The 24,264-nt window shown below is 40.8% G+C and overlaps 1 protein-coding gene across 6 annotated transcripts in view; it reads right to left on the reverse strand.

Moving 5' to 3' along the window:
* The window catches only part of Ano4 (anoctamin 4), a 394,739-nt gene that overhangs the window by 149,101 nt on the left and 221,374 nt on the right, over window positions 1-24,264 (reverse strand). For 4 of the 6 annotated variants that reach the window (XM_015998459.3, XM_076554596.1, XM_042263138.2 and 1 more), the window contains 3 exons: window positions 13,900-14,004; window positions 5,204-5,340; window positions 2,289-2,447 (listed from right to left, as the gene is read on the reverse strand). In XM_015998459.3, the coding sequence (XP_015853945.3) occupies window positions 2,289-2,447; window positions 5,204-5,340; window positions 13,900-14,004 (401 nt within the window). The remainder of the gene's footprint in view (window positions 1-2,288; window positions 2,448-5,203; window positions 5,341-13,899; window positions 14,005-24,264) is intronic. The other 2 variants (XM_015998460.3, XM_076554597.1) reach the window with 1 other exon arrangement.

Below are 24,264 nucleotides of genomic sequence, written 5' to 3' on the forward strand. Positions count from 1 at the left end.
AACAGTTCCCCGAAGAGGCCTGTCTGTCTGCCGGCAGTGTACAGAGGACTGTGAGGAAAATGACAAGTAAGGAAGCTGTAGAACAGGCAGTGAGGAAAAGGCTGAGGGGGCTTCGCTTTTGAGTTTTGGCGTGCGGTAATACTTTTCCCACCTCTTTTTGTCCTGATGCACATTGAAACGAACACCTAGCTATGAACATATTTGAAAGCAATAACACACAAATGAACTAGTGTACAACCCAAATCACATAAGCAGGGCACCTGTCATGCCATGGGCACACATCACAACATGCCACACTGTAGAGCAGGTTAAGCAAGCCTCAGCCGCAGGTCCACTACCAGCAGCTACATACTGCGGCGCCTGTGTTTGGAGACACGTGGAAGGCTGGCGTGTGGTTTAGTAATACATACTCTCTGAAAAAGGATTAGGCTTTTCTCTAGCTTGAATGAATAACTCATGAAATGATTTTGAAATGAGCTATGCAGAGGAAGCCCCGGGAATGGGGAGAATAGTCATGAAGCTTAAAATACCAATCTTTCATTAATTGCACAGGGCTCTCTATTTTGATAGGAATCAAAATTTTGACAAAGTCCGAAGGGATTTTCATTATTTCAGACTCTGCAGATGTTATAATCTTCATCTTTTTTTTTCATATAAAAATCCTGCCACTTAGAAGTGAGACTACAGGACAAAGCAAGGCCTTTTAAGAAAAAATATAATGTGCTACGCTCAGTTGGTCAGCATAGGAAAGCTTTCTGGGAACCCCACAAAGACAATGAAAAGACATTTAATTCTGTTTGCCATGCCAGGGAAAAACACAATCTGAAGAGCTTTTGAACAAACTGACCCAGTCTCCCAGGGTAAGAACCGATTCTCCTTAGGCAACATTCATCTCATCATTTTCTCAGTTTCTTGTTGGAGACATTCCAGAAAAATACTGCTTATGTACTGAAAATGTTCAAGGGATGAGGTCAGTCTACCAAGCCTGGGAAAGTCCCATTCATCCTGTCTCCCAAGACGAACATAACCAGTGTGGGTGTAAAATGCCTCCAATATTTGATGCCTCCAAGCAATGAAAACCTGGCAGTCTGACTTCAGTGATCTATCACTCAGCCTTGAGCGGCAGAAGAGACATATTAATTTGTCAGGGTGTTTTTCTTATTGATCATATGAGCTTCACACAATGTTTAGGGGACTCTGAGAGTTACATAACTCAGCTAACAGGAACACACACACACACACACACACACACACACACAGTGCCGGGTGCACAACCAGCCTCCCAGGGATTATCATCAGAGGCTTGGCAGGGTCTCCTGTTTATTTAGTTCTGAAAAACTCTCCATGCAGAGAAGACAGGAGGGGGCGGGAGTGGAGACAAGCTAAGGGTTGAGCTGGGAACCTGTTAAGAAACAATCTGAATGTTTTTTTAAAACGGAAGTCGTTTTAATATATTTTAGATGAGTGGTTTCTCCCCCTCCCCCAAATAGCCAATCTCCTCTGGTGGGCAAGGATGCCCACGTTCATTATAGCTCGTGAAATGTAACCACGGCCTCCAGAGGGGGCTGATTACATTTCCTTCGAAGTGTACTTTACCATGGGTAACTAGAGTCCCCCGTTACAGATACAGAACACAGCAGATGTGGGAAGTCAGATAAGTCATCGTAGCTTAAAACAACCCAGTTAATTGGAACAAAATACTTTGTCATGAAGTCATTTGACGCTAAAATACTCTAAAGGACAAAATGTGCTTCAAAGGCCCAATACACGGCACATCTCCCAAATACTGAAAATAGGGAAAGTAGTTAAATAAAATGTCCTGTTTAGTATGTCAAAGCCTCACTTAAAAGTCTAATTCTTGTATAGGCCCTCTGCATAAGAGAGACAGTTGTGTAGCTTGGTCTGTTTAAGGGTACCCCTGGGAGTAGTATCAGGATCCATTGCTGGAGCATGACATGGCTTTTTGGAGCTCACTACCTATGGTGGGACACCTTGCACAGCCTTCATGCAGAGGGAGGGGCTTGGACCTGCCTCTACTGAAAGGACCAGGCTCTGCTGACTCGCTATGGGAGTCCTTACTTTTTTGGAGGAGGGAATGGGGGTGGGTTGCAGGGGAGGCTTGGAAGGGAGCAGGAGGAGGGAAGAGAGGAGGGGGAATCTGTGGTTGGTATGTAAAATGAATAAAAATTATCTTAGTAAAGAAAAATCTAATTCTTGGTGTGTATACATGTGCGTGTGCATGTGCATGCATGCACATGTGTGTGTTCCCATGCAAGAAAACCATTTACCTCTTTCTCCATCTGCAGTCCTTCTGCTCTAATATTTCTCTCAAATACTTCTCTTTTTTCAGTCTGAGGGTTGGATTTTCTGTACACAAGAATGTAGTCAATTCGACACCTGCCGTCTCTAAAGTAAAGTCCATTGGCTTTGCTTCGTTCTCGCACTGTCTGTGTACAAAGACAAAGAGAGTGGTTCAAGCCATCCGTGAGCCTGAGCTTCAGGTGAGTAACCTAAGAGGAGAACTAAAACTAAATGAAATTTCCACGCTTTCAATAAAATTTCATGTTCATAAAATGAAATACAGAAAAAAGAAGAAACAAAATAAAAACTGAAGATGCATGATATAAAAGGGGCAAAATGCAAGACATTGGAAAGTAGCAAGTGTTGACAGGGAGATGGGGCAATGGAGAATCATTATATTCTACTGGTGAGAGTGAAAACTGAAGTAGTACCTTTGGAAAACATATTGTCATTATCTTGTAAAACTGAACACTTGCATGTCATAAAACCCTAGAGAAATTCTTGGCAAGGCAACTAAGGGATGTAGATAAATATTTATCACAGAGTTGTTCAGAATAGTAGAAAAACTTAAAATTAGATCACACTCAGATATATACATTATAGACTGGATATACATTCAGTGAAATACTATACAGCAACGAAAATGAACAAACTAAGTCGTATTGCAGAAGAATAACTTTTTACAGGGAAATAGCAAGTCAAGGAAGGCTTCATAACATGATTTTCTATAAATCATAAAATAAAATAAATTTCTAAGTCTACACTATATGTAGTAAAACTTTTAGAGCTAGAAAATGAAAAAGAAAACAAGAACATTGGGAGGATGGGGCCCCTGGAATGGTAAAAGGATCACAAGTAGCTGCAATGGTTCTAGCAATATTCTAGTTATGGTTTTTCAAGATAGTTTGCCCACAGTAAAAACAAAACAAACACACAAATAAAAAATATTTTAAAGGCTGGATGTGATGACAAGCATTTTTAATCCCAGTGCTCAGGAGGCACAGGCAGGGAGATCTCTATAAATTCAAGGCCAGTCTGGTCTATGTGGCAAGTTCTAGGCCACTCAGGGCTGTACAGACTCTGTCTCAAAGAAAGTAAAGAGAAAGAGAAGAAAAATACTTTATTTTCTTATCTTTCTGTATATGTAAATACATGTATACAAAACAACTAAGACAAAACAATATGCATTCTTCTATCTTCATACACTCTGATATGGATGTTCCATTACATTAAAAGCAATCACAAGTTAGCAACCCTGATAAGGCATAACTTGAAAAGTGTCTTTCTAATTCCTAAACTGGATGATAGTTCAATTGATGTTTATTTTATTATTAAACTCATAAAGAAGTCATGCACATTATTTTATAACAGTCAAGAAACTGAAGAAGTGGGCGGATGGGTCGACTTTTCACACAGGCTCCTTAGAGTGTATTAATGTAAGACCTTGAAGGAGAACATTGAGTCTGTGCTGCTCAAGCTGGAGCCAAGTGTCTCAGGCTAATAGATCTCCCAATTGAGTCTGCAAACCCAGCCAAGTGGAAATGGGAAACCTGTCTTTTCTCAACCACAGAATGCATCACTCTTCAAAAACCGTATAAAGTTGGAAAACATGTTAGCCCTCTGACACCACGCTAGCATCACATCCATGCTCAAGTACTATGTATGCATGCAACCTCATCCTCAGCCAGGAGGAACGGAAGGCCCGTGCCCCACATTTCAGCACTGACATTTTCAACCTGTAACCACTGTTTGGCTCTTCCTGTACCACACACTTGGAAGTCAGCCTGAAGAGGCACCTATGAACAGTTATTCACCAAATGGAAACCAGCATCAGCCTTCAAACGCAGGGCTTTATGGTGGGGATACAGTTCAGTGATAGGGCGCTGCTTAGGACCACAAGGTCCTGGGTTCAATTCCAAATGCTACAATCCACACAACAACAACATGGCAGACAACAGCAGGGCTTTCCTCAAGAGCGCTGGGAGGAAGCCTGGCTCTGACTGAGCGGGTGACCTGTTCTCCTTCCAGCAGAGCCCTGAACTTACTGAAACTGCCACTTCTCTGGAAGGGAAATGAATTCGTTGCTGTTTGGGGTCCTTTCAATGTCCCTTCATGAAGTTACTACTATACAGCATCCAAAGTGTGTAGAGATGACAATTTTTTTTCTTAAAGAAAAACAGGAGGGAAAGAGAGAGACTGTGATATTTGTGGGAGGGGTCTGTGAAGCTTGGTAGATGTTACTAATTTACGGTGCCATCTTTTCAATGGGTAAGTATCTGGGAACGTGAAGGTAGGGGCAGTCAATGGCTGACTTTGCCTCTGTATACCTGCCACTTCTGTGTGGCATACAGCAAAAGAAATCTTGAACCTCATTGAGATATGGCCTGAGCAACAGTGGACATCCCCACAAAATACTTTTCCTCCCCTAGATGGGTCTATTTACAACCACAGTGAAGTCTCCCACTCATAGAAGAGGCAAAAGAAAACTCAGAAGCTTCAGACAACAGTGTCCTGAAAAGCTGGTGTGTTTTATGTCGCTAGTTCATAGGCTCGGGGGTTTATACTAGGAAGTTCACCCTTGTCAAGTTCCTTTCCATTAGTTAAGAACACTTAGGCTGCATCATAGAATGATGGGCAGTCAGGGAAAATCTTCCTCTGTATACATTAAACATCTCTAGATGTCAGAACGCAAGTACGTGATCAACATTTCAGTTTTGAGCACATGTCCATTTCAGGTCCTTGAGATGCACTAGAGCCATGGAGCAGCACAGACATATAAAACCTGCCTATGCTTCCCAGGAGCCTCCGGTGTGATGGGATTTACCCCAGAACAGACTGCTGGAATGCCTTATGGGATCCCACCTGAAGCATTTCTCTTTCAGGAAGTCGTGCAAACTCTTACCTCTCCCCCTGCCTCTAGTCTGCTGGCATCCTCTGAAGTACTGGTCAGGTTTCCAGGGTGAAGGAGGGAATCGTCATCTTTGCAAGGGCTGTTGACAGCCTCTAATTCATCAAAAAGAATATTGACATCCTTGGCCACTAGAAGCAAAGCACATACGTTAAAGCGGGCTAAGAAGCTGGGCAGGACATCAGCACAGTGAGAGGGGGTGTCCCCCTTTGGCTTCCTATGCACACACTGTTTCAACAACACCTCCCTAAGAGAAAAGATGTCAGATGTAAAATCTGTTTGACCAAACAGGTGACATTAGTCAAGAAAAAGCAGGTAAAACACCTTCATGTCATAAACCTAATTTGTCTTCCAGAATAACAAAGGGTGATTTATTCAGATTGCCTTTATATAGCTGTTTTGAGAAAGGTACTTTCATTTAAAACTACTAAGAATTCATCCCCCAGGTTGGGAAGGTGAGCTGTGCTTTTTAATGCTATATTTCCTTACTTAAGAGCCATAGAGCTTGACAAGGCAGCCCATAAAAGTGCCACGTGCATGGCTTAGTGGCATTTATTTATTTCTTCATTTCTTCCTTTATAATCTCTCTAATAAATTCAAGAATGAAACATACAGTTAGGTTTCCTGTCTTCTTTCTTCCTCTAACGATGAATTGAAAGGAATGAGCCATTCAGAGGATCCTCCTATAGACTATATTAATGACACAACAATCCAAAGAGCTGTACAACAGGGTTCTTGGGGAGATCACAAAGTTCAAATGCACCTTGCGGGGCACACTATGAAGGAACACCCCCAATGACTGGTCATCCAGGCAGGGGTCTCTTCTTCACCACCTTAAATTATGTCCCGACATCACAATTATTTTTTTATTTTGATGCTTTAAAAGTGTCCAAGGGTCTATAACTGGCCAGAAGCTGTTGCATAAAATGACTTGTGGCAGACTGGATTTGAGCAGTCGTTCTTTTCGTTCATAAATGTTTTAGACATGTTCACATTGTGTGCCAAGTGTACAGCTGTGGGGTAGGCATATTCTGGTGACTGAAAGTGATGTGGCTCTTTGCCTTTGTGGAAAAAGGAAATAGATCAAACAAGTGCAAACAATGAGTAGTTTAAAAAGAAAGAACAGAGTCGGGTACAGAGGAGAGATAATCTGTGTAGTTAGGGTGTCCAGATTCTAAAACTAAAGCCAAGTATGTGACTTTATCCAATTCTCCTGTCTTTTCAAGTCTTTCACCTGCAACGCAAAACGGATGAAAATATGAGTAACACTCGTGGCTTACTGAGACAGGCTCAATCATTATTCTCCTCCACGTGTGACCAAATTCCCAGAGCCTGTGGATATAGTACTTTACATCAATAAAGGCTTCTAGATGTGTTTCTATTAAGGGTCACATGCGGGGGCCACTTCTCCTGGGTTACTTGGTAAGCTCCATGAAATCACAGGACGGTCAGAGTTAGAGAGAGGAAGTGGAAATGCTTATGCTGCTGGCTCTGAAGTGAGGGCAGAGCCATGGACCACAGCGAGTAGGTGGCCTCCAGAAGAGAGCAACACCCACAAAGCAGACTGTCCCACACCGCCTCCAGCGGGAATGCAGGTACCAACACCTTGATCTCAGGGTGTGACCTCCAGAGCATCAGCTCATCAGATGCATTGTTTGACGATACCAAGTGTGTGTATTTCAGTTCACACCAGTGCTGATGAATGTAGTCACCATTGGTATTTAGACCACAAAGACTACAGAAAAGAAAACCTCGTGGTCTCTCCACATAGCTGGCTCAAAGAGAGGAGCTGAAGGAGTGGATGCTTTTGAAGACACAATATGTGCAGTGTTTCAAGGACAGATTGTCTGACCACCCTGGGTAGAGACGCTCCCCCTTCCATGGTCATACTCCTTTTACGTCTTTCCCACACAGTCTGTAATTACCTTCTTTATTCATGTTTACGGATGCATGAGTGGTCTTCCTTATCAGAATGCAGGGCAGTGACTTGGCCAGTTTTGACAGCTCTACAGAGAACCTGGCACAGAGTCAGTCCTCAACACATACTTGTTAAAAGACATGGTGGAGCCTGTTAGATGGTGTGGACTGTGGTCTAGTGCCATAGGAGAATCTCTTTCCTCGAATATCATCGAGCCTAGGACTCCACTCATGATTTTTATGGTTGAGCCGGGAATTCACATTTTTAAGTAGACAGTGATGAAATTACAGGTAGTTATTGATTAGGTTTGAGCCATAGGACAAAATGTCATTTTAACAAAGTCAAAGGCCTGCTGGCTATTGCAAACACTTACTTAGTTGTATAAATTTGTGCTTCTTTGCAGAACAAGGTAGAAATCTTTTAGACTCCTTATCATTCTTTGGATATTAAAGGGCCATGTTTTAAAGGCTTCATCTCGAAGCTAGCACTGTTGAGAAGTTACAGAAACTTTAATATGCTTGACCCAGCAGGAGGTCTTCTAGTCACTGGGAGAATTTTCTTTTCTTTTTTTTTCTTTTTCTTTTTTTTTTTTTTGTTTTTTTCATTTTTTTTCGAGACAGGGTTTCTCTGTGTAGCTTTGCACCTTTCCTGGAACTTGCTTTGGAGACCAGGCTGGCCTCGAACTCACAGAGATCCGCCTGCCTCTGCCTTTCGAGTGCTGGGATTAAAGGCGTGCGCCACCTCCACCGCCCGGCTGAATTTTCTTTTCTTTTTAAATTGTAGCCAAGGGTCTAGAGGCCTTGCTCTGTCACCCACTAGCTGCTAGGACATAGCATTAGGACTGGACCAAAAGCAATAGGATCAGTCAACCATGTACTGAAGTCTCCCAAACTGGGAGCCCCAACAAGCCTTTTCTGTTTGTAAATTGATTGTCTTGGGTATTGGTTGCAATCACAGAACGCTATCACAGGAATGAATCCTGGAAAGTGAGCACTGAGAAGCAGAGGTGTTGCTATGGACTAGCTTTTGGAACTGGCTTTCAGGAGAAACACAGAAGCATTTGAAGAAGGCTAAAAGCCTAGAATTCTGCAAGCGGCGTTTAGCTGGTGATCTGATGAGGGTTCAAAAGGTCTGAACGCTAATGGTAGAACGGTAGAAGCTGCGAGCATGAGTTTTCAAAGGGATATGACGACTCTATGGGAACTGGAGAAAAGACCACCTTTGTGTCTGTATAAGGAATTTGCACGGACTGTGCCCATACCCTGAGACTGTATAGGAGGCTGAGCTTGAAGATGAATGACAAGTTTACCAGCCAAGTGTCAATGAAGTAGTCTGGGTATCACTGGCAGATTCTAGCCAAATTTACATTGACAATTGTGAACAAAGTGAAAGAGCAAAAATATTTGGAGAATTTATGTCTAAAGGTGCAGCCGAAATGGGTGCAATTGCTAAAGATATTAGAATGCTGAGAAGATGCTAAGAGCATTGCACCTGGATAATCCGAAATATGCCTGGAGGCAATTTCAGATGCTGGGTCCTGATACAGTGGCTAGAGAGATTAAAGGGGACAATGGGCATGCTGTTTGCATAGTGACGTGTGGAGACCAGAAATGTGAGTTGTCAACTGCAGACTTTCAGACATTTAAGTCTTCATTTTACCGGTACAAAAAAGTAAAATGGGCATTAACTAGATGGACAGGTGGCTTCGAGGAGTCAATTTCTCATTGTGACGATCAAACATCTGGAAAAATCAACTTGGAGGAAGAAAGACTTGTTTTAGATCACTGTTCGCAGGGAGAGGAGCACAGAGCCAGGGCTCCAGTCTTGGTGTGAGGTTGGTGGCTGGTCCCATTGCAGAGGCAGACAGAAAGCAGTGGGAGACCCATGCTGCTCTGTTTCCTTCCCCCTCTTGTTCTGTCTGAGTCACCAACCACGGATGGTCACATTCAGAGTGAGTCTTTTCTTCTCAGCTAGTCGTCTCTGAAAATACACTCAGACACACTTAGGGGTGTGTGCTACCTGCCTGTCGTTCACCCAGAGAATATCCCACAAAGGGGTTGGCACTCTGCAGTTCCAGATCTTGGAGTGAACATCCCACGAACAACAGAGGACTACTGTGGTATTAGGCTGAGAAACCCTACTCTGCATTAAGGCTCCAACTCATTGACACTAATGGAAACAGCTGATGAGGAACGGAGGGAGCCCTTCACCTTCCCTGTCTGAAGTCACCAAGGGGCTGCTGTCAGTGGGGGGATGTTCAGAGAAGTCAGTATGCCACAGAAATCCATTATTTTTTTGGGGGGGATAAGGAATATTTAATTTAATCATCTTTATCACCTGTAAAACCCTCCATAGTTTTAGCAGACATTAAATTCCTTCTCAGAGCATGAGCAGCTAAGAAGTCATCAGTAGAACACAGGTGTTTCTCTTCTTTTCCAAAGAGAAAGAGAAGGAGGCTTTGCAGTATGTCAACATTGCTCCTGGTCTCTTCATCTTTAACTACTGGGTAGGTTTTAGGAATGAAGTACAATATTCTTATATACAAACTTATGTTATCTCCTGAAGGAGAAAATCAAGCCTTAGGTTACAAAGTAAACCAATGAGTTTTTTAAAAATCTATTTGTTCAACTAATATTTTAAATATCTACTATGTCTCGACACTGTATTAGGCTAGGGATTGGGGGTAAGGTACTGGACATCATGGGCATGGATCCTTGCCTTAGAGAGCTCACTGTCCATCCAGAGTGGAGAGTAAGGCTTCTCTATCCATGGCCTGAACCTCACAGAGATGCCATGTATTCATATAAGATCATTTGATAATGGATTTCATCACCTCCCTTAATTTTTTTCCCTCAAACGGAACATATTTGATAATTATCTACATAGTAGAATTCTGCTCTGAGGCTCATTACGTGAGGAAGAGAGCCAAAATGCTCTGGGGAATCAATTACAAAGAACAAGAGGGAGGGGGAGAGCAACCATCACATGGAATCCGAGTCCGGGATCCGCAGCAGAGTCCAACTGAGCAAGAGCTGAGTGAACAGACCTGGACAGCAAGGAGAGTGAGCGCAGGTGGGCTCAGTCCATGTGAGGAGCAAGGGAGATACTGGAAGACTCTCTGTTTCAGAAATTAGGAACACAGCTGGGGGGGGGGGCGGTAGAAACAGAACATCAGAGACTCACATACAATAACTGAGCAAGAGTCAAGAGCTCAAATTGCCTGGGAAACCATACACCAGCTATGGGATCTGAGTCAAATATCCCACTCAGCACAAAAAAAAAATTAAGCTTTCTTTCTGTTCCAAGCCAGGACAAGGACAAAGGAGAGAAACCAGAGGACCAGGGATATCCTGGTCCTTTCATAGGGAAGACCAAGGCTGTCTTTATGTGATGAAAAAAACTAATGATTCCACTCATCAAATATTTATAATTACTTTAACTGCTTCTCTAGGGGAAATCATCTGGGGTGTTAGGCGTTAGTGATTATTAATTCTCTAAGGAAAAGAGATCGCAAGGATAATAATCAGATTAACTAATTATGAGTTATGAGCCATGTGTTTGTTGAGCCAGCGTTTAGTGTTAGGTGGTAGAGGAGGCATGAATGGAAGCCTTTCCTTACACTTTCCAGGCAAGAGAGACATCGGGAGGCAATGCTATAGAGTCAATGTTTAAAAGCAACAAGGAACAGTAAATGTGTTTGAGAAATAGTCTGAAAGGGAGTAGGGGGTTTAAAAAAAATCAAAGAACTTGATTCATTGCTCTTTAATTTTCCAAATGCATCAGGATAACCTCATGTTGTCAGCGCAGTACGTGAGTTCTTTAGTCTTAGTACTTTGCGTTGGACACAAAACAAGGTGAAATTATAGGTCACAGTGGAAGACATGAGAGGCATAATCCTGCTGTCTATATTTGTTCTGCAGAGTGCCAGTTCGTTATGCTATTTTTGTCATAAATTGCAGATTATTACATCTGAAACACGGGATTCTGAAAGCACTGCACACCGACCTCAAAGCACCACTAGGAAGCATAAAAAAGGACACGTCTTGGAGCAACTCGGTATGTACGTACACACATACATACATATAAAGATGGTTTATGTCTCAATTTTAACACCAGACTGTTTATAATAAATCCGTTTTTATGTCTGCACCGTTTTCTGTTATATGGAAGGCTGACATAGAAGCTAGAATATAGGAGACACTCAATATTCATCTCAACATTTAAAAAAATCAGCTAATTGTCAGTATATCGATAGTTATACACATATGTATTCGTTCTTTGAGAATTTTGTACATGTTTTACATATTCACACGCCAGTTCCCTCCAGATCTACCCCCCTCCCCCATCCACTTCATTTGTGTCCTCTTCTGTTTTTTTTAACCCATTAAGCCCAAGAAGTACTGCCGATATATCCTTGGGTGTGCTCCCCTCACTGGAGGAGAGTCGACAGACCCGAGGCTACCATCTTAGAGAAAACGGACTCCTCCTTTCCCAGCTGCTAACAACTGCCAATAGTTCTTCAGCTGTGAGTGGGGTTTTCATGCTGACCACCCCTCTTCATGTAGGGAAGACATTTTCCTTCTTCTAATTATCTTAGTGATGCTGTTTTAAAATATCAGCTTTTTAGAATTAGAGATTAAGGCTCTTCTGCACTAAGCGGGAACGGGGCACACAGAAGGGCCAGGAGGCCACCGTTGAGCGAAACTGTCTCCTTATCATTTTGCCCACAGCATCTGCAGAAGACTGAGGGGGAGGTATCAGGAAGTTCGTCTTTCCTCTCTGGTTCTTCTATGTAAACATTAAGCCCTTAGAAGCTCCTGCTCTCAGAGAGAAACTGTTAGCAACATTAGATGACAGGAAAGTCTGCTGACACAGGAATTCAAGGGATCTGCCTGCTGTCTCAGGAAGAGGACATGGACCTTCCGGAACTGGAGTCATGACAGTTGTGAGCCACCATGCAGGTGCTGGGAACCACACTCAGCTTCTCTGTAACAGTACCAAGTGCTTTTAACCGCTGAGCCATCTCTCTAGCACCACGCCATGATCTTATTTTGAACTTTATAAAATACCCACAAATTTGCATTCCTCTATTCATAAGAGATATTTATAGAGATATAATCATTTTAATCTAGCAAACAGAAGCAAGAGACAAAGACACCTTTAACTGAGGTCTACTAATGACCAATGGCTACAAAAAATATTTCCTTATAAACTACTACTTCACTTTGATAGAGGTTAATTCAGATCTAAAAGCACATTGATTAAGTTCATCTCCAGCATTTATATGGAGCCGGATTTTGTCAGTGGAGACATTATTTTTAATCCTTTGAGAACTATACAATTTGTCATCCTTCACAGCAGATGAAATAATTACATACTTTTATAACTTTCTGTCCCCTGTCTATTCATTTGAGTTTTCATCCTCCTGGGGAAATGTTTCCTTTTATACTCCCTAACTAACATGAAGGATTGACCATCCGGAACCAATAACTGGTCCTCATATATTATTAATTAAAACCACTTCTTTCAAACATAGCTTCACCTTCATCTCAGTATGTTTAAATTCAGACCAGAACTCATTCTGAATGAGGGAATAAACAAAGGCTACAGCCGTCTCTGTTCTAATCTGACCTCCAACGGCTGTCTGAATTCTTTGCTAATTTTCCCATCTTTGTTTACCCCGCAGAAAAACACTAAACCCGTCATTATCTTATAAAATCAAGAAAACAGCGCAATGGTGGGAGAAAGGAGTAGAAAACTGACGAGAAATAGTCATAAGAATTGAGCATGATGAGGTCAGAAGCACAGCACTTGCCTGGTATTCTCAAAGCCCTGCGTCCAATTCCCAGAGCTACGTACACAAAGAGAAATTGGTACAAAAAATGTAATTTAAAGTAGAAAAAAATGCACTTGTTTTTCCTGAAATGCTCTTCATTTATAAGTGCTTCAAGCTCAGCATCGTGTGATAGCAACTGATGTGATCGTCTAGAGTCCGCTGTTGATGACGGCAGTGACCATCACTTGCTCACTGCTCCATCTATAATTGAGCAACTGTGTTGATCAAAATAGGATTCTGGCCGGGCGGTGGTGGCGCACGCCTTTAATCCCAGCACTCGGGAGGCAGAGCCAGGTGGATCTCTGTGAGTTCGAGGCCAGCCTGGGCTACCAAGTGAGTCCCAGGAAAGGCGCAAAGCTACACAGAGAAACCCTGTCTCAAAAAAAAAAAAAAAAAAAAAAAATAGGATTCTGAGTGACAGTTACAGAAGACAAAACGGTGTAAGGAGAGTCCTCTCGCTGAGAGTCAGTATGTGCGGAAAGGAGAGCCTCATTTCTGGGACATGGCCCTTCACTGACAACGCCACATATTGGTTTTAGACAGTCTGGTTCTGATTTGGTCTCAGTGGGTCAACGTGTAGTTCTTACTTCTTGTGTTTCAGGAGAGGAACAAGATTTGGATTTGTTAAAAATGATTTTTTTCTTTGGTTATAATTGTTCTGAACCTAAAACATTTTAAATATTTTTAAAATACCGTATTATTGTAAACACACAGAATTCTCCAAAGATCCCAATATCTTATGGTTCAGCTTCACAAATTAACCCCAATTACAGTGTCTCTTCTTGTCTCAAAATTGTTTTGTACAGTATTTTTTTGACCACATGGATTGATTATTCTTTTGAGTTTTGAAACAGCTAAGCTGCTGGTTCTTTAACCCTTGCCCAATATTATAAAACTTTTTCCTCTTGTGAATTTAAAATTTGAGTGAAAACTTACTTTCTTGTATTGCATTAAGAATCTCTGAAAAGTCCACGTCACTCTTTGGGCCGTCGGGCAGGATTTGCATATCCAGCTGGTGGCCTTGTAAATCCACTCCACCTTCTAGAGAAATGAAAGATACCCATGGAGTTTGCACTGGTTATAGCAGGGCCCAGCATTAAGGCCCTGAGAAGTGACATCAACATCTAAAGTGAACAGCTAGTTGGCTTGCCAGTGATCACTCCTCTTAGACAACTGACTTCACAATGGAAAAAGAGAAAGACACACATCTCCTCACTCTCTATGTATCAAAAATGTTCCCACTGAAAAATAAAACAACTACTTAAAAAATGCAACATGCTTTCATAGTGTTTACTGGCATTTTTCCCAGCTAAAACAAAATCGTAGCTTCCAATCATGGAAACTTAAAATTATTCTCATCTTCTCTATGTAGATAAAATGTGGCATTTAACAAAACACTCTATGATGTGATTCTCTTCAAAATTATACTAATTCATTCTTGCTATTCAGGATTTGTTATTCAGAATATGATTGAAAACAAGGTATCAATATTTTACTACTCACAATGAGATTTCTCAGCTACAACATTTATCCTAACTATGGCAGGATCCTTCAGTCTATATTACAAAATAATTAAGCCTCTTGCAGGAGGTTTGTGCAATCATGTGAGTGTGTTCTAAAGAGAGAAGGATTTTCTCTGATGCTCCACACACCCACAGAACACTTAGGCCTAAGAAAACAGGACACCAGAAAGCAGTTTTATCACTAACAATTTAAAAAAAAAATTATTCTTCTCTCTTACCAAACATCCTGACCAGAGCTTCCCCTCCCTCCACTCCTCCCAAGACCTCTCCTATCTCCCGTCTCCCCCAGATCCACTTCCCCCACCCATCTCCTCCCAGAAAAAGAGCAGGCCTCCCAGTGACATCAACTGAACATGGCACAACAAGATACCATCAGACCAGGCACAAACCTCACAGTAAGGCTGGGCGAGGGAACCCAGCAGGAGGAAAGGGGTCCCAAGCTCAAGCAAAAGAGTCAGAAATGCCCCCACTCCCACTGTTAGGACACCAAGCCAACAGCCATCCCATATACACAGAGGACCTAGCACACACCCATGCAGGCTCTCTGATGGTTGCTTCAATCCCCATGAACCTCCATGATTCCTGCTTAGTTGATTTCGGCAGGCAGGTCATTCTATCCCCCCTCCTTCTCATGCTCTCCCATGTCCTCAACCCCTCTGGCTCCCACAATTCCTCCCCCTGCTCTTCTGTGAGGTTTCCAGAGCTCTGAGGGGAGGGACCCAAAAGAGACCAGGAGGGAGAGTCAGCTTAGCCATTAAAGGCTAGGCTCTCAATCAAACATTTCTTGGTAAGAACACTTTTCAGAATCTACAAAGTTTAAAATATATAGGTAACATGATGAATAAAATGAGTATGCCATAGCATGCAGTGTGTATGCATGCGTTTTAAAGAAATAATCTTTTTATATGTGTAGATATAGATAGATAGATAGATAGATAGATAGATAGATAGATAGATAGATAGATACTTACTCTGTATATTTAGTCTCACATAAAATTTCAGTTACATTCCAAAAACTCTATAATAAGAAATCATAGCCTATGTCTTACAGAATGTTCACTAGTTACTTCATACAGCAGAAGGTAGGGAAGCCTTAGGAGGAAGGTGACTCTGCATGTTGTGGCCCCAGCTCTTCCAACAGTGCCTCATGCAGGGCCTGCCCTCAGTGAGCGTGAGTTGGATGAATGAATGAGCCTGTGAAGTGATTATGAGACACAGTGGAGCAAAAGCAAAGCTAAATGCCAGCATCGAAATTGTGATTAGGTCACACTAAACCTTTCTAGTTCTTAGTTTCCTTGTGTGAAAACAAGGGTTGATGAATACGGCCTAATAATGTCGCAGGAGGGTTAAAGGGACTGTTACAGAAAAGCTCTTAGCTGTCACAGTCAATAGTAAAGGAGGCCATTTGTGTTATCATCCATAGTAATTCATTAAGGCTACAGTGTTATCTATGCAAAGTCTTTCTCCACACTGAACAGCAGGGAGCCTAGTGAGCACTCCTGTAGCTGTCCGGGAATGCTGTCTGATACGATAGACACCGCAACGAACTTTTCAGATTCGTGCACACAATTGCTTCGTTGCAATATCTGAAGTTACCCGTGGGACAGCTTCTCAGGACAAATAAACATTCTTCCTGCGATCCCATAATGAAAACAACACGTTTATCTTTTCCTTCCATGGTCAGCTACTTCAAATGGTCAGAGAAAAGTTCTCATGCTTTTCAATCTCTACTTTGTTCTATTCATGGACAAACACTCCCATCCCCCGACACACACTAGAGATAGAAAAATAACAATTCAGTACTGCCTATTGGCCATGGAGACCACCAAGAATGCAGGTATAGATAAAATATCTCAAGTATAATAAAGAAGAGCACACATTAATATGATTGAGAAGGGCAGGAACAAAACAGGCCAACAAGTACAGAAGTTAGCTACAAAAAGTTAAATCATTAAATTTTAGTCTTAGTGTTCTGCTTCTCACAACAAACATGTGATATACATATAGACATTTACATTTTTTGGACTGGTCCAGTGAAAGGTGATAACTAACTTCAGAATTCAGACTCACAGCATAAACTATTAATGCTAAATTATAGGTATTATTCAATTGAAAAAAAAGACTCTAAATTAATGCAATTTTTAAAATGTATGCATAAAATGACTCCAAATCGCAGGAGTTAACATTCTCTTCATAGTGTAACTTACAATCAGACTTGGAACCCTTAAGACATAAGGCATCTTTCCCCCTCTACTCTGGAACACACACAGTATAAAATGACAACGTGGAACCTTCAACAGCAACCTACTCACGCCACCCCAAATGACAAAGACTTCACAATAAAGAGAGACCAGAGCACCAGGACGCTTTCCAAGAAATTCTTGAAAGGGAACATTTTCAGTTTTAGCATACATTGCCTAACTGACAGCCAATGGCTTTAATATATAAAATATAACATGTTTACTTTGTGCTTATTTGTTTATTTGATTATTTGTTATTACTCTTGTGGTTTTGATATGATTACTACAAAGTTAAAAATCTGAGACCCTCCTCATGATCACTAGTACCTTTAACTTGGATTAAACTAACAGAGCATGGAAGTGCCTACTAGGCAAGATGGGAAGAAGAGACAGATTCAAGCAAACATTTTTCAAATGATTGTTTTATATGTATGAGTGGTTGTTTTGCTTGCATGTCTGTGAACCATGTGTGTGCCTGGGGCCTGAGGAGGTCAGAAGAGGGCATTGGGGACAGGAGTTACAGATGGATGTAAGCTGGCATGTGAGTGCTGGCAATGGAACCGAGTCCTCTCTCAGTGCTCTTTAACTGCTAGCTGAACCCTCTCTCCAGCTCCTCAAATGAAGTGTGTTTAAAAATTATAATAAACATGCAACCGTATATAAAACTATGGAGACTAAATTAAAGAGAGAAACTAAAAATATTCCTCAAAGACGTGAAAAAACGGAACAATTTTAACCAACTATAAAGTCTGAAAGTTCTCCAAATTTGGGTTTTTACTCTTCACATGCGTAGTGGATAGACGTGGTTAAACCTCAGCTCTTCATTATGGCTCTTCTGCCTGAATAAGGTTGAACACAGAGCCAACAAAAGAAACTCTGTAGTGGCATTTACATTTAATAAAAGGTCTTCAGCTGGGCAAACAACGTGTTAAAAATTCACTTCCTATTTGGATCTAGCTTGGATTTTAGCTAAATGCTTATATACAAGAAGAACAAAAACTGAACCTCAAACATGTCTTTCTCAGTTAGTGAACAGCCAATTGAGCAAGGGTCCCATTTCACACCTGACTAAAGGCAGCCATCTCCTCTCTACTGTCAAGGCCCCCTCACCCTCTCCGTTTCACAAAGATTTTTTTTTCTTTTGGTCCTGATATGTGAATACAATGTTTCCTTCTATTGAGCCCATGAAGCTATTTATTCTTTATATTTTCTCTAATGTATTTTTTGCCATAAAATTAAGGTCTATAGCACAGAATGCAGAAACTAGGGTATATGGGGGAATACTACTTTTCTTCATATAGATGTTACATTACGGGTAGCATCCTCAATGGAACTGTAATGCAGTGCAGCTCCAGGGCACAACTGGGTCCACCCTTTATCTCCTGCAATACCCGGAACAAGGCGTTGACTACAGCCATTGCTCAGCTGAGGCCTTTTAACTGTGATTTTACCTCATTAGTGGTAGTAACAGTTACAGGCTACAAAATGCTCTGGTTTTCCTATCCCTACCTAATCCACAAGATGTAAGAAAACGCCATTAAGGAAGCCTGCTACCTAAAAAGAAAGTGGGGGTGGGGAGAAGAGAAGGTATCTTGATAGATAGCTGTGACGGACATATAAAAAGCATTTGTTTTCACTTTGTAAAATCTCCTTTTTCATTTTTTTTGAAATACACAAACCCACAACCCCCCCCACAATGTCCATATCTACGCGCCCCAATTCCTTACTCAAATTTTGCAGATGCACTTCAACACACCCCTCTCTGAACTGCATATCTTATTACTTATTTATTTATTTGTAAACACGCTAAGAATGGTCAGTACTGTATGTGCGTGGGTGTCATGTCATTCACCCCGGCATGGAAAACAAAAGGTACCAGTGGCCACATCCTCAATAAGGAATGATTCTCCCTTCCTTGGTTGCTATCTATTGTCAGTAACTCCTCAGTAAGGGGCGGGCCTGGAGGCCTTCTATCCCATATATGCCGGGATTTGGGGTTGGCCTGATTCTGTGCAGTAGCCACAGATGCTGTGAGGTCATAAGTGTGCCGGCCATATTGTATCAGGAGACAGCATTTCACAGCATTCCTCCCTATTCTTCCAGCTCCCTGCTCTCTGAGTCTTGGTGGTGGTGGATATAATGTTGATTAATGTTTCCATAAGGTTTTCCCATACATCCTCAATTTTGGTTAACCCACCCATTACCCTCTTCTCTCCCTTACCTCACAATCTCCATCCCTACTTAATCCTTTAATCCTTAATATTCTCCCTCCTTTTGCTTTTCACGTGTCTTCTATTATCCTTCAGCTTTTTTTTAAGTTGAGTTGTGAGATAGTAGCTTCCATATGGCTTTTCATAATCCACTCACCCCCTGTTTTCCCCATATCCCCACTCCCTTCTCTGCTGAAGATTCCCCTCCCCGGTATTCCACCTCACTACTGTCCTCCCTCACCATGTCCTGTCCTCTCCCCCTTTCAAAAGTCCCATTCTACTTCCCTGGTTTCCACTTGTGTCCCAAGTTAACTACATGAAACAAGAGATTTACATCTGGGATCTGTGTATGAGCGGGAAAAGACGACATTTGTCTTTCTGGGCCCGAGTTACCTCACTCAGTGTAACTGCTTCCAGTTCCATCAATTTACCTGAAAATTCCATGAGTTCGCTTTTCTCTGCAGCTGAGTAGCATCCAATTATGTATACGGGCCATGCTTTTCTAATCCATGCATCTGTTGGTGGGCATCTACCTTATTCCATTTCTAGCTATTATGAATAGTGGAGCAATGAATATGGACATGTAAGCGTCTCTATAGGAGGATAAAAAGTCTTGTGGCTATACGTCAAGGAGCGGATTATCTGGGTCACATGGCAATTCTATTTTTAGTTTGTAAGAAACTTCCAGACTGGCTTTCAAAGTGTCTATACTAGTTTGTTCTTTGACCAATACATTGTAAGTGTTTTCTTTTCAACATATCCATGACAGAATTTGTCTTGTTTGTGTTCTTGATGATAGCTGCTTTGACTGAGGTGAGGTAGAATCTATTTTTTAGCATATTATTATTTGGCACCTCATTCTTTTGAACATGTTTGCTTATAGTGTTTGTCAGTTCAACTTTACTTTAAAAAATAAGGTATAAAAGGTGCTTAAAAAAGTGTTACACACTGTGCATTTCAATGTCTAGTTTTAACAAGGGCCCAATACTAACACTTGAGTTTGGATAATAATGAGTATAAATTTTATACTGATAACTGGTAAAGAAAGGATGCTGTTTCACACATATATGCACACACACACACAAACACACAAACACACACACACACACACCCCTAAATACCTAAATACAACTTTTCAGTTTGCATGTTTTTTCATTGTTTTTACACCCCCTGCACACACACATATTCCTAAATATATAAATTCTAGTAATAGCATTATTATATTAGTGAAGATTAAATGTAAGTCTTTGAAAATACTCTGGTTTACCAAGCAACAGGCTCCTACAACAATCACACCAAAGATACCTAGTTAGTTATTAACTCTAAAAATGCTTCTACTGAATGTACCAGGCTCTGCTTACTCCCCATGGGAGGCCTTACCTTCTTGTAGGACGGAATGGGGGTGGGTTGGTAGGGAGGTTGGAAGGGTGGGGGGATCTGTGATTGTTATGTAAAATGAATAAAAAATATTATCTTAATAGAAAAATAAAAATGATGCTGTGAATTTATTTCTTTTTTTAAGACTACAATAAAAATTTCCCCTTCTCTTCCCTCCCTCCCTCCAAACTCTTCCATAAACCCCTCCTTGCTTTCTTTCAAAATTCATGGCCTCTTTTCTCATTAGTTGTTTTACACACACACACACACACACACACACACACACACACACACATGCATGCACGCACGTATACACACACGCACATGCACACTCTCATGCATGCATACACATATTCATAAATATATAAATACAACCTTCTCAGTCTGTATAATGTTACCTATATATGTGCTTTCAGGGCTGACCGTTTGGTGTGACAAGATTCAAAATTATCAGACAATAATTAGGAGTCTTCCTGTTTCTCAGTGACAAGCAAACCGAAGAAGAAACTTGGAGAACAATCCCATTCACAACAGCTACATACACAAAATAAAATACCCCAAAACAAACAGATATTCACCCCTTACCAGGGAAACTTCTCTCTGTATCAGGGGATCCCATTACAGAAAACCACAGCCAATCAAATGGAGAGTTGTGAACCCAGTCCTGATGGATACATCTACAGTACAACTCCCCTACCTCAGGCTCAGGCAATATTGAAGAAGAGGGGTTGGAAAGATGTTAATGACCAAGGGTCAGGGAGTTTCCTGTGAGACTGAGTCTCCTAGGAATGTCAGAAGTTACACGCATGAAGTCTCAACGGCGTGGCTGCCTAAACATAAGCTGAACAAGGACAACGTGGATGAGGAAAGCCCATGAAGTCTCAATCCTACTGAAAACTAAAGAATACTGAGAGCCTGAGGTAGAATTTTAGAGTAATTTTAATCTGCAGTTCCAAGGATGCTGGGAACTTTGTAAAATGTTTCCTAGCCATCTGCATTTATTCTTTGGAGAATTTTCACTTCAGTTCCACAGTCCAGTTTCAATTGAGTTGTTTATTTTCTTAATGTTTGGGGTTTTTTTAAAAAAATTCTTTCTGTATTCTAGACACCAATCTTCTGTCAGATGAATAGCTAGCAAAGATTTTCTCCATTCTGTGGGCCGTCTATTCGCCCACTTAACAGTTTCTTTTGTTGTACAGAGCTTTTAAAATTCATTAGACCACATTTGCCCAATGTTGGTCTTACTTCCTGTGCTACCGAGTCATTCTGACAGCCTTTACTTGTTCCTACAAGTTGAAGTGTGCACCCTACTCTTTCTTTTGTTAATTTCAAGGTACTGGGTCTTATGCTGAAATCTTTGGTTCACTTAGAGTTGAGTATTATGTGTAGTGACAGAATGGGACCTGGTAGTCCTCATGTTGAAATCCAGTTTTCCCAGTACCATTTGTTGAGGATGCTATCCTTTTTTTTTTAATGTGCATTTTGGGCATCTTTCTCAGAATTCAAGTGACTATGTTGCTTGGACTTCTTTGTGGGCCCCCAATTCTACGTGTCTGTTTTTATGCACCAGTACCATGCTGTTCTTATTATTACAGATCTGTAATATTGCTTAAAGTCAGGTGTGGTGACACTTAGTCCCATATTGTTTTTGTTCAGGATTGCTTTAGTAGCCTTTACTAAGGCTAAATTTCATCAAGTAATAACTACAATTTCAAAGGGCCAAGTGGTTTACAGTGAAAACCAGTTGCTGCCTTTTCTGCAATCCCAGCCTTCTTCCCTTCAAATCACCATCTGTGAGTTTCAATTGGCTATTTACACACACACACACACACACACACACACACACACACACACACACACACATACACACATATATGCATACACACATATGCACACACACATACACACATACACACACACACACACCATTGTTGCTTTTTTTCTTTTTGTAATTAGTGACATATTTATGAATAATTTTACAATAGAGTGAAATCACAAAGGTCAAAGTTGGCCTTTTCTGAGAACTGCTGGACTTTCATCTTTAAAGTAACAGGTTTCTTGATAACATTTTCATATATAATTTTAATTGACTTTCCCCCAATCCTCTCCTGTCCCTTATCTCTCTGACCCCAATCCTGCTTAAGCCTGTCTTCTACTGAAAGTCTCCTTTTAATTCTATATCCCATATATTCTATGACCCTTCTACCCTTCTCCCTTGGAGCCTCTTTTTTATGCTCTCATAGATTCCTGTCTAGTTTCCACTCACTCTTACGCAAATACAAAACTACAAGAACTAAAAGCTAAGGTATGCATATGAAAGAGAACATGGGTGGTTTTCTTCATAACCTGGGTTACCTCACTTAATATCATATTCTCCAGTGCATCCATTTTCTTCAACTGCCATGATTTCATGTTTAGGAATATAATTCCACTGTGTATATCTCCCATATTTTTGTTATCCTTCCATCCGTTGATGGACATCTAGACTGATTATATTTCCTTGCAGTTGTTCATAGAGCAACAATAACAAGGACGAGCCAGAATCCTTGCGGTAAGCTATAGAGTTTTTTTTTGAGCATATGCCTAGGAGTAGTACAGTTTGATTAGGTGGTAGTTCTATTTTTAGTTTTTTGAGAAACAGCCAAACCAGTTTCCATAATGGCTACACCAGTCTATAATTACAGCAGTGAATAAGAGTTCACATTCCCTCAAACCCTTTTCAGCATTTCCTGTCCCTTGTTTTCTTGAAGAAAGACAGTCTGACTTTTTGTTTTGCTTTGTTTCTCTTGTTGATACAGTCTCACACTATCTCTGCCCGATCAGTCTGAACTCACTGGGTAGACCATGCTGGCCTTGACCTGTAACAATTCTTGCCTCTGTTTCCTGAATAAAATCCTTATAGGTATTACCACCATGCCTATCCTCTGCCAAGGGAAAACAAAGGGAAAACACCTCAAGATCTAGGCACGGGTAAGGACTTTATAAGATATCCCAACAGACCAGAAAACAATAGCAATTGCATGGCGAATACACTCAACACAAATGAAACCACATCATTTATAGGAAAATGGCTGAAACTGGAGGTTATCGTGCAAAGTGAAATGCTCCGGACTCAGAAGGCAAATATCACATTGTTTCCTCTCATACGAAGATTCTAGATTTTATAGTATGTGAAAATAGAAAGAGATATTTTGGATAAGAAAGGACACCCCTGGGAAGTATGAGAACAGGGCAAGTGAGAGTAACAAGCGGGTGAAGATAATAAAGGTACATGATAGACCCGTATCGAGAGGCCATCACAAAGCTGTCATCTTATGTAATAAGTGCATGCTAATAATAAAAACAAAATAATAATTTCCTTGCTCATAAAGAGGAAAGTATTGAAAATTGGTCACGATGCACATTCTCTACAATAGAAGATTTACTTTTCTAATTACATTTAATTTAAGATATTGCTAAAGGCTTTTATGGCATAATAGTCCTTAATCAAATAGAAAGAATAGTTCATATTAAAAGTGAAATAAAGTCTCACAAATCAAATGCTACCTTCTCTGTGCAACACAAATGATAAGCAATACGTAAAGGAAGCAAAGTGGGAGAGAATAAATGGCATTTTCTATGATAATTTCTACATAACAAATAAAACTGGATCTGGGCTGTCCTTTTGTCATTTTTATAATCTAAAGATAAAATTGGTAGTTGATGTCAGAAGTATATTCAACAGAAATCTCTAAGAATGGATTTTTTTTTTTACAGAATTAGGTGAACAGTGATATTTCAAAATTGAAACTTAGACTCTAAAATAAATCCTTACATGGAATAGTTTTGAATGTAAGAGGGAGCAAAGATGCCACATTTTAGATTGAGAAATTGGATCTGAGCCTCCACAGGTGAGTTAACTATTCTTATAGCAGTATAAAGTTGGAGGAGAGCAGCATGGAGAATAAAACA

This window comes from Peromyscus maniculatus, chromosome 18 (genome assembly GCF_049852395.1).
Source record: "Peromyscus maniculatus bairdii isolate BWxNUB_F1_BW_parent chromosome 18, HU_Pman_BW_mat_3.1, whole genome shotgun sequence".
Classification (NCBI taxonomy): Eukaryota; Metazoa; Chordata; class Mammalia; order Rodentia; family Cricetidae; genus Peromyscus; species Peromyscus maniculatus.